Here is an 11,040-nt window from a genome sequence, read left to right on the forward strand (position 1 = left end):
TTTTTTTAAAACCAGATTGCCAGGCCTTTTTTCTAAAGCACCTCTGGATGGGCTCAAGCCTCTAACCTTTCAGTTAATGCCCAGCACACTAACCATTTCTACCACCCAAGGATTCCAGGAGGTTCATGTTGTTTGTTAGTTGCCCTTGAGTCGATTCAAACTCATAGCGACCCCATAGGCCCTCTGAAATATAAGACAAACCCTAGCTCAAGAATCCTGGTCAATAAATCCCATTCACAATCTCTTTATTCTCTCTTTCTCTCTTACACACACACATACAGATATATGCCGTGGACAGAAGAGAGAGGGGTATGGTGACAGGATGACAAACAAACCACTTAATTACAGCCTAGGAATCGACTCAAAGGCAACAGGTTCCAATTCTAAACATAAAGCCCTGGTGATGCAATAGTTAAGCTCTCTGCTGCTTACTGAAAGGTTGATGGTTTGAACCCACAACCTGCTTCGAGGGAGAAAGCTGTGGCAGTCTCCTTCCATCAAAACTATAGCCTTGGAAACCCTAGGGGGCAGTTCTACTCTGTCCTATAGGGTCACTATGAGGGAAGAGTCAGCTTGACGGCAGTGGGTTTGGTTTTTGAGTTTATAATTAACTATTGCGAAGCTAAGGAGGGGTAAAGTGATCCTACTTGCCTGCAGACATACACAAAACAGAGTACCTGAAGCTGTCAAACTACATGGAAAAAATGTTTTGATTATAAGCTGGGTAAATAAACTCACAAATCTGTTGGAGAAAAAAGATGTGACAAAACAATTTCTTTCATATCACTGTTTCCAAAGCAGGTAGTAAGATACAAAACATGTTTCAACAAGTAACATTTCGCACCACAGTTCTCTGCTGTGATTCAAATGAAAAACTATTTAAAATGTGGTTTATTCTGCCCACTGTTGTACAGATTTAAACATTAACTGGTTGGTAAAAGAGGTAAGGAAGCATTATAATATATCCCTTAGCATCTAAACTCACTAGAAAATTTGGTATACTCAGTGTGCCCTGCATTTGAACCCAGCCAAATAATATAGCCTCTTGTTCTATTTCTAATTAACTACAATGAAAGACCTTTAGAAAGCTAGGCTTAAAAAAACAAAACAAAACCCTACATCCTGAATAGATTAAGGAACTTATTACCACAAATAAACCAAGCAGAACACTGGTAAAGGAACCGAGGGAGGGAGCTGGCATTTCCCTGACTGGACGGTCTGAGGGGATGATGTGGGGGTCCAGAATTTTGATTCCCCCGCTCCCTCCTGAGGGAGAAGTTCTCCTGAGCATCCAAATTGCTGTTTGAAAGCAGGTCATCTGGGAAGCAGGGAGCATTAGGAAGGGATTTGTGACGCAGCTCACCATGCCTGGCTAAAGTTCCCAGGGCTGTGTGTGAGCGGCTCCTGCATTTCTGAAGATACATACCACATATTAAAGGCTTAAGTAACAGCTTGAATGAGGTGGAGATGGTGCGTGTGTATATTTGGACGTACTGGTTATCTGCCACTCGTGGTTCTCCTCTGCCATTCTAAAAACGATTTTCTCTTATGAGACAAGTTATGCTGATTTCATTTAATTGTTAAATGTTTTAATGCATTGCTCTAGAACTCCTGCAGTGGCCATTGATAAGCTTTAAATATCCTCTTCTTTTTCTCAGGTACTAACAAAATCTAAACATCAACATCACTTTACCAAATAATATGAACAGGGATTGCACTAGAAACTAAGGATGCTCAATACAACCAAACTGCTAAGACAATCCCCTAGACTACAGTCTCATAAGAAATGTGAGTTAAGACTTGAGTGATCTCTTTAAACAGATCTTATAGGTCAAAACCGATTATACAAATAGATGTAAGTAAAAAATTTATCACAGTATGGTGGTTTATGATATGGGTCTTTTTTTCTTGACTTTGTACAAATCCAATAAAGAAACATTAGCTACTTTGAACCTTGAAATGGACTCCAGAAGTATTATCCATAGCATGACTTTTATGACCAAATCCTACAACCAGACATTTTCCTAGAATCAAATACTGGAAATTAATGTATACAAAGATATATATTCAAATTTGTATAGCTGTCAAATTACAACTGTGTCTATCTCTCAGCTGTTAAAAATTGAAAAAACAAAAATACATATATATGGAACATTGCATATTTCCGTAATAGAGTTTTAAATATTCTTGAGAACATTTAACTGGAGAGTTTGAATTTCTCCATATATACCATTATAAACACACACACACAATTATCTAATTATGTTTTACTACCCCTCTTCCCTTCAAAAGGCAGAAAAAACTCTTACTAAATACCTAGTATAAGTGTATCCTGACCTGGCTAAGTAGCTACCTGTACAATGGTGTTTCTTGTTTTACAAAGCGCTAGATTTCTGACAGCAAGTTTCATGTAGGAATCAAAAGACAGACCATGGTTCTAAACTCAGCTATGCCAATTATTTGGTCAGATTGCTTCTAAAATAATTAAGAGCTGCCTTTCCTGCACTTCTGCCTTATAAGATGAGATGGCTGGATAAGATCAATAGTTTCCTTCAGCAGAAGAAGTATAGAGATGACTAAAGATCACCTGAAAGTTTGCCAATAAAACCGATTTCTCCTGAAATATCCTGAAGATTGTTTTCCAAAGGACTGGGAGAATCTGTAATTCAACAAGTGCCTTCGGGAGTTCTAACGTTCCCTGGGTTTGAGAATCACAGGACTACGTAGATAATCACTAGAATCTTTCTGTTCTAACAATTTCTGATTTGTTTGGGCTTTGCTAGGCAAACCTCAGAGCTAACACATTATATAACCAACTCAAATAATTACCCACTCACAAAATACTCTTTTTTCTTTACATTCTATGTATAAATAATTTAAGACTTAGCAGAAGTTGCAAAAAATAATATACTTTGTGTGTCCCTTTCAACCAAGCTTTCCTCAATAACACCCTTCGCAACCGGAGTACATTTTCAAAACCAGGATATTAACATCGGTACAGTGCTATTAACTACACTACAGCCCTTATTTGGATTTCACCAATATTTATATGCACTTTTTTTGGTGCATTCAAACTAAAAAAACCAAACTCGTTGCCCTCAAGCTGATTCCGACTCATAGCGACCCTGTAGGACAGAGTAGAACTGTCTCATAAAGCATGGAAGGAGCTCCTAGTGGATTTGAACTGCCTACCTTTTGGTTAGCAGCCGTAGCACTTAACCACTACGCCACCAGGGTTTCCTTTTGGTTCACAATAGTGTGAAATTTTATCCACATATATTGATTTTGTAACCACCACCCCAACCAGAGTGAACTGTTCCATCATCACAAGAAACTACTTCCTGCTACCTTTTTATACTCAGACCCTAGTCCCATCTCTAATCCCCAACAACCATTGATCTCTTCTCCATTTTTTAATTTTGAGTGTTATACAATGAAATCATATAGAATTTAACCTTTTGAGATTGGCTTTTTTTATTATTACTGTGCTTAAGTAAAAGTTTGCAATTCAAGTCAGTTTCTCATACAAAAATTTATACGCACATTGTAATGCGACCCTAGTTGCTCTGCCTACAATGTGACAGCACACTCCTCTTCTCCACCCTGTATTTCCCGTGTCCATTCAATGATCAGCTATCCCCTCTGCCTTCTCATCTCACCTCCAGTCAGGAGCTAGCCACATAGTCTCATGTGTCTACTTGAGCTAAGAAGCACACTCCTCACCAATATCATTTTATGTCTCATAGTCCAGTCTAATCTTTGTCTGAAGTGTTGGTTTCAGGACTGGTTTTAGTTCTGGGCTCATAGTCTCAGGGCCATGTCTCCTGGGGTCCCGCCAGTCTCTGTCAGACCGTTAAGTCTGGTCTTTTTACTAGAATTTGAATTCTGCGTTCCACTTTTCTCCTGCTCCGTCAGAGACTCTCTGTTGTGTTCCCTGTCAGGGCAGTCATTGGTGGCAGTCACCTTGAAGACTAAGGTGTGCCTGACCCAAGCCATGATATTTTCAATCCCATCATATGCATGTGAAAGCTGCTCAGTAAATAAGGAAGACTGAAGAATTGACGCCTTTGAGTTGTGGTGTTGGGGAAGAATATTGAATATATCATGGACTGCCAGAAGAACGAACAAATCTGTCTTGGAAGAAGTGCAACCAGAATGCTCCTTAGAAGCAAGGATCGCAAGACTACATCTTACATACTTTGGACATGTTGTCAGGAAGGATAGTCCCTGGAGAACAACATCATGCTTGGTAAACTACAGAGTCAGCAGAAAAGAGGAAGACCCTCAATCAACGAGATGGATTGACACAGTGGCTGCAACAATTTGCTTAAGCATAATGATTATAAGGATGGTGCAGGACTGGGCAGTGGTACATAGTTCTGTGGTACATAGGGTCGCTATGAGTTGGAACTGACTCAACGGCAGCTAACAATAACTTACCTTTTGCGATTGAGCACCGTGTTTTGTTGACTCTGGAGGCGTGAGTGGACTCTCCACCACTCGGTCTCTCCCGATGTAAAAAATACATCCCGAATACCACTGCTCACCTCACCGCACCTGTGCGTTTATCTGGCCTGTGCGGCACTGGTTCCTACCAGGTCAGGTCTGGCAACTCCTTTCTGCTTCTGAACTGTCTCTCCCTTCCCCTGCCACTCAGTTTGACTCCTCAACTTTGCCCTTGATGTTCAGGGCTCCCAGACTGTCATATATATCGAGTCACTTGTTTTTTCAGGTGTTTGTTGTAAGAGGGACCACAGGAAGCACCTGACTACTCCACCATCTTGGCTTTGCCTCCTGAGAGTGGTTTTTTTTTTAACTCAACAAAATATTCTGGAAACCCATCAAAATTGTTCCATGTAACAAAATTGTTTTTTCTTTTTATGGCTGAGTACTATTTCATTATAGATGTACCAGTTTGATTATCTGTTCACCCACTGAAGGACATTTAGGTTGTTACCAGTTTTTTGCTATTGCAAATAAAGCTGCCATTAACATTTGTGTACAGGTTTGTTTGTGGACATACCTTCCAGTTGTCTAGGATACACCCAGAAGTGCAGTTATTACTAGGTCATATTGTATAAGATTATTGTATCATATTGTATGGAAGGATTCTATGGGCAAAATATTGAATTACTCAGGAAGCATCACAAGAAGATGGAAGGAACACACAGTTACTTTACCAAAAAGAATTGGGTCGACATTCAACCATTTCAGGAGGTTGCATATGATCAGGAATTGATGGTACTGAAGGGAGAAGTCCAAGCTGCACTGAAGGCATTGGCAAAAAACAAGCAACCAGGAATCGGACTATCAATTGAGATATTTCAACAAACAGATGCAGCACTGGAGGTGCTCATTCATCTATGCCAAGAAATTTGGAAGACAGCTACCTGGCCAACCAACTGAAAGAGATCCGTATATTTGTGCCCATCCCAAAGAATGCTGATCTAATGGCATTCGGAAATTATTGAACAATATAGTTAATATCACATGCAAGTAGTATTTTGAAGATCATTTAAAAGCAGCTGCAGCAGTACATCAACAGGGAACTGCCAGAAATTCAAGCTGGATTCAGTAGAGGATGTGGAACAAGGGTATCATTGCTCATGTCACATGGGTCTTGGCCGAATGCAGAGAATACTAGAAAGATGTTTACCTGTGTTTTATTGACTATACGAAGGCACTTGACTGTGTGGATCATAACAAATTATGAATAACATTTCAAAAAATGGGAATTCCAGAACACTTAATTGTGCATAGACCAAGAGGGAGTTGTTTCAACAGAAGAAAGCAACTCAATGGCACCTAACAACATTGTATGAGAAACTGTCAGGCTGTTTTCCAGAGTGGCTGTACCATTTTGTATTCTCACCAGCAATGTATGAATAAAGATCCAGTCGCTCCACTTTCTCACCTGTACTGTATAATAATTTTTTCAGTTTAGCTATTCTAATAACCAAAACCAAACCAGTTGCCCTCGAGTCAATTCCAACTCATGACAACCCCACTGTTACAGTGTAGAGCTGCTCCGTAGGGTTTTCTTGGCTGTCATCTTTACGAAAGGAGTTCACCAGGCCGTTCTTCCATGGACTTACGGGGTGGGTTTGAACCACCACCATTTAGATTAGCAGATCACAAACTGCTTGCAACACTTGGGACCTCGCCATTTGGATAGGTAATGACTAATAACATGGAACATCTTTCCATGGGCTTATTTTCCATCTTTGATGAAGTGTCTATTCAAGTACTTTGCTAATTTTCTAATGGAATTGTTTTCTTACCATTGAGTTTAGAGTTCTTTATATATTTTGTATAAAATGTTTTTGTTCTGTATGTGATGTACAAATATTTTCTCCTAGTCTTTCCATCCTCTTAATAGTGTAATTAACAAAGGTTTTGATAAAGTTCAATTTTTTTTTTTTTTTTAATGGAATGTGCTTTTTAGCATCATGCAGGGAGGCTAGCTGGGAGAGTTGTTAGAAACAGATTGTTAAGTCCAAGGTGGTCAGGGCCGGGAGGTCTCTCTTCATTGCTATATCCCAGCAATCATCAAGGACTTTTTGCATTATTTTTTCAAATAAAGCATTAAAATATTATTTTGATTTGTTTTCTGGCTGCCCTCTTAAATTTTGTGCCCATAGTCAATACCTCACTCCTCTGACCCTAGACCTAGCCTCACCCAGTCCAACACAGCACAGTGCCAGGCATACAGTCCGTATTGGATACCTGAACGAAGGGGCCTTAGTTACAGGAGAGACGTATAACGGACAGAAGGAACGAAGAACAGTTTCATACAATATTGGTTTGAGACACCTGACATGTACTTACGGGTGGAGCTGCCACGCAGGATGGGAACTGCAAGTCAATCTGGCAAACATTTGGCTATTGGATTGCATAGCAAGAGTGGTTTTATGTTTCCAGGTGCACCTGAGAGACTGCAAGTGTGAACCATTGTCGAAGGGTGTCCTGAACCCCGTGTAGGCTGTATTTACAAATTTGGCACTGCTGGACACCAGGATCCACCCTAGGGTCCTGTGCCTGTGCTGTCCTGTCACTGACCATTCATTTTTCCTGCTACAGGTGCACCGGCCTAGCCATTCTGAGCACCCCGAAGGCCTGAGGGCTGCTGAGCTGCACCTGACTCTGGGGGGATGGAACCACGTGCCCCTCTGTGACCTCCACTTCCAGTGTTCAGGCCAGGGCCTGCTACCAGTAAAAGAGGCTCCAAAATACTCCCGGAATAGTGGGAGGCTGGGTCAGTTAAGTGAGGGGAGGAATTCCTTTCAAAAACATCTGGCCAGCCCTTGGGAATGATCTAATATTGACTGCGCAACTGAAATACAGATGCTACGAAGCTCTGGAACAGAAAACAATAGCCTCTCTCCATCCTAGAGGATAAGACAGTCAAAACAATGGCCCAATTTTGTGATTGCGACGGTTCTGCCATGTGTAGCAAGAGCAGACAAAACCATGCAAGTTTGGATCAGTAAAGTCTGAGATAACAAGTAGCTAACGAAGTGTGACCAGCCCTAAACATCAGATGGTGTGAGGAGAAGTTCTGAGGCTGGATGGGGAACTGAGATTAGAGCAACTGAAAAGCCAGTGTTGCTAGAACAAGGGGAGCGAAGGAGAGGAAGGACAGGTAAAACTAGAGTAGGTAAGAGCCACCTGTGCTATAATAAGGATTCTAGTTTTGAGCCTTTGGAGAATGAGGAATGGTTTTCCATTCTTAAAAGCTCCTAGACATAAACACTCTGTATTTTACTTGAATGCTCCAATCAACTGCAGCTCCTCAAACAACTTACTTAAATGAGGGTAATGGGCCCATTTCAGAGACATTCATTTTTCAAAATTGCAAACAATCTGTAGACAGTGAATCCCCATGTACCAAAGACTTGGGCAATTACCACCACCAACCTTGATTTATCCCTAATCACGTGTGACTGTGTGCCTTGAATTGATGTATCATCAGAATGAATGTTACTGGCAAACTTATGACATAGAAACAAAAAAACCTGTTGCCATGGATTCCAACTCATAGCAACCCTATGGGACAGATTAGAACTGCCCCATAGGGTTTCCAAGGAACGGCTAGTGGACTTGAACTGCCAACCTTTTGGTTAGCAGCCGAACACTTAACCTCTGCACCACCGGGACTTCACCTTATGAAATGAGGCATTTAGAAAGACCAATCTTGCAACACCTGGTCTCCCTTCTCCAGAAACTTTCTTATGCCTCAATTTGCCTAGCACACACTTCCATCAACTTCAGCCTAAGCCATCCAATGCCTAAGTCTCCTTAGTTTACACAGTAGTCTACTTACAGAATTAAAACATACATTGCAACACCTTTGGATACTTGGAAAACAGAGCAGGGACCATCGAAAAATGATCTGATTTGGCTTAAACCCTCTATACTAGAACTATAGGGTCAAAATCGACTCGACTGCAATCAGTTTTTTTTTTTTTTTAAATACTAGAACTGTGAACTTATATACTGCAGATTTCTATCTGCCGGCCTATCAAAAGTTTCTAGACAAGTGAGTGGGTTAACACTTTGTCCTAGCTTATGAATCCCATTTCTGTAGAGAATCCTGAAGTAACTTTGTTCTCTTAAAACTGGGTACATACACAATGCCACATCGTGGTTTAAGGAGCAAATCATAACAATTGTGACGATGGTGTAGTGTTTCACCCTGTTGTTCACTAACAGCCTGAACTGACTGGATGGCACCTAACAAGAAGAAGAAATAAGACTCAAGCATTTCTGGCATATGAAAATTTATTACTATCACATTTTCATCATCAAAAATTATGATCGTGGCCTTTCCTTCTTGCCTTTGTATAAGGCCAAAAGAGAGACATTGGCTACTTTAACAACCTTAAAGCGGACTCCAGGAATGTCACCAACAGCATGACCTTTGCGACCAAATCCAGCAACCAGAACTTCATCATTTTCCTGGAATAAAATGAATAATTTACTTGTGGTGTCAGTACCAATCACTAAATAATAACCATTCATGTAAAGAAACTCCCAACTCACAAAAAAACTGGGGGAAATCACTCAGAAACCACAACAGAAGGTATTTGTAGATTAATTTATCTGAGATATTTACCTCAATAAAATTCAAGCAACCATCATTGGGTACAAAGGCTGTGATTTTCTTGCCATTCTTGATCAGCTGGACTCGGACACACTTCCTAATGGCAGAATTTGGCTGTTTGGCTTCAACTCCTCTGAAATACAAACAGCACAGTGAGCTATCTAAAATTGTCAAACTCCTTTAACTTCAACCAATTTTTAAAAACTTCACTCTTAAGAGTAATTAGTTTAAAACATCTCTAGCCTGTTTACAGAACTGTAAAGATATCTGAACTACAGCTACAAAGTCTGGGTTTAAGTCCTGAATGCCACTAACTTTGATCTAACCATATGAAATCACTTTTTTTTTTTAAGTCAGTCAAATACTGGCAAATTCATGTGGTTTATCTCACTTAACTCACTCTTTAGTTTTTCCAAGGACAAAACAAGAACAGTTCTTACATCATGTGTCTGCAAAAATTAGAGCTGATGGGTGTCAACTTACAACAGTTCCCCCACATAATACATACGCCTACCCGTCACCTCACAACTCCTAAATGTTGAGATGATCCAAACAAATATGACTACACAGAAACCTAAAAGCTGTATCATAATCCCTTTAAAAAGCATTCAATAAATATATTTACCGAGTTACCACAGTACTTTAAGAGCTTAAACAATTAACTTCGACTTACACTTTTTCCAACACAATTCCCTTTGCATGGGAAGCGCCCCCAAAGGGGTTGGCCTTCAAAGCTGTGCCCAGATGGGCTTTTTTATACTGTTTATCATGCCACTTCTGGTCCCGTCGGTGGCTACGGAGCTTCCTGGCAGTACGAAGACCTCGACACTTGCCTAAAATTTAAGAAGAAAATCACCTTGATTCCTCTGCAAAAAACACTTCACAGAATTATAGTTTGCATCTTCCAAGACATTAAGCCCGATGTAAATCCTTAAGCCCGTGGGCTCTTGCCTCACATTTTGGCCCATGGGCCAAACCTGTTTCTCTAAACCATCACCAAACGTTAGAGGAAGAACACAGCCGCTCGAATGGCACACTTTCTCAAGGTAAGACCCCACGTCAACGCTCTGAGGCAGGGTCGCCGGCCTTGTGACTCTCGGTAAGGCCAGAGCGAGGGTTCGCCGGATTCCGCGCCGCGTGGGCTCCTTCCGCGCCAGGCCGTATGCCTTCAGAAACGGTGCTTTCCGGACGCTCTCTCGTCGGGCCTCCCCGCGGCGTCCACCTCCCCTGCTCCGCTCCCATCCGCCCGCCCTCCAGCACCCAAGACCCCGGGTCCCGCTTGCAGCCCCCTCAGCCCGACTGCAGACAACTCTCACCCATGTTGGCGTTACCGCGGCTCCGAGCGAAAGAAAGAGGAAGAACAGGAAGGAGCCACAAGCCACCGCGAGCAAGCCCCGCCCACTAAAGGACCCCGTGCAGCTGTCTGCCCAGCGCCTGACCCGAATCGGCGTCTCTAATTTGAAAAAGACGGGTTTATACCACTATCCTTAGCCAGAATCTGCGTCTTACGTAATCTTCATGAATTTCTGAGACATCTAAGTTGCATCGTTGTTTACAGGTGTTTCTTTTTTCATGTGAATGCCAGGATCAGAAGGACAGTTAACTACCAATCCCAGAATCCTTTGCACGAGATCCGCTTACCGCGCAGGCGCTCTCGATAAAACCACTGGCTTGGAGCGGGGAGGAGGGAGGAAAGGGCAGAAGGAATCGTGCAGGGGAGGTGGGTCTGAAGGCGGTGGTGTACTTGGTCCGGGTGTTAGTGTGATGGAATGGGACATACAGTTTGGAAAATTAAACTTCTGAGCCTTAACTTATACTTACACGCGGCACAGTAAATTGTAAAATTTAGTGAAGACCCAAGCTTTGGAATCAGGCAAGGGCATAAAACTCAAAATTGCCATTTACTGGTTGTGCAAACTTCGGTGATTCATTTAACA

At 41.6% G+C, this 11,040-nt stretch overlaps 2 protein-coding genes across 2 annotated transcripts in view; one reads left to right on the forward strand and one right to left on the reverse strand.

The window, feature by feature from the left end:
- Positions 1-8,855, forward strand: part of ATG10 (autophagy related 10) — a 421,428-nt gene extending 412,573 nt beyond the window's left edge. The window contains exon 8 of the mRNA XM_049867030.1: positions 7,081-8,855. The gene's annotated coding sequence lies outside the window, so the exon portion shown is untranslated. The remainder of the gene's footprint in view (positions 1-7,080) is intronic.
- Positions 8,764-10,493, reverse strand: RPS23 (ribosomal protein S23). The gene is made up of 4 exons (XM_049867083.1): positions 10,420-10,493; positions 9,777-9,936; positions 9,116-9,236; positions 8,764-8,958 (listed from the first exon to the last, which is right to left on the reverse strand). The coding sequence occupies exons 1-4, from the start codon at positions 10,421-10,423 to the stop codon at positions 8,812-8,814; spliced, it is 432 nt and encodes a 143-aa protein (XP_049723040.1). The 5' UTR covers positions 10,424-10,493; the 3' UTR covers positions 8,764-8,811.
- Positions 10,494-11,040: the final 547 nt, after the last annotated feature.

This window comes from Elephas maximus, chromosome 2, assembly GCF_024166365.1.
Source record: "Elephas maximus indicus isolate mEleMax1 chromosome 2, mEleMax1 primary haplotype, whole genome shotgun sequence".
Lineage (NCBI taxonomy): Eukaryota > Metazoa > Chordata > Mammalia > Proboscidea > Elephantidae > Elephas > Elephas maximus.

Excerpts from the sequence above, each read along its gene's own strand:
- RPS23 (XM_049867083.1), bottom strand. Across the intron at positions 9,237-9,776 it reads GGAATTGTGTTGGAAAAAGT|AGGAGTTGAAGCCAAACAGC; the intron begins GTAAGTCGAAGT and ends TTTGTATTTCAG. Across the intron at positions 8,959-9,115 it reads GTTGCTTGAATTTTATTGAG|GAAAATGATGAAGTTCTGGT; the intron begins GTAAATATCTCA and ends ATTTTATTCCAG.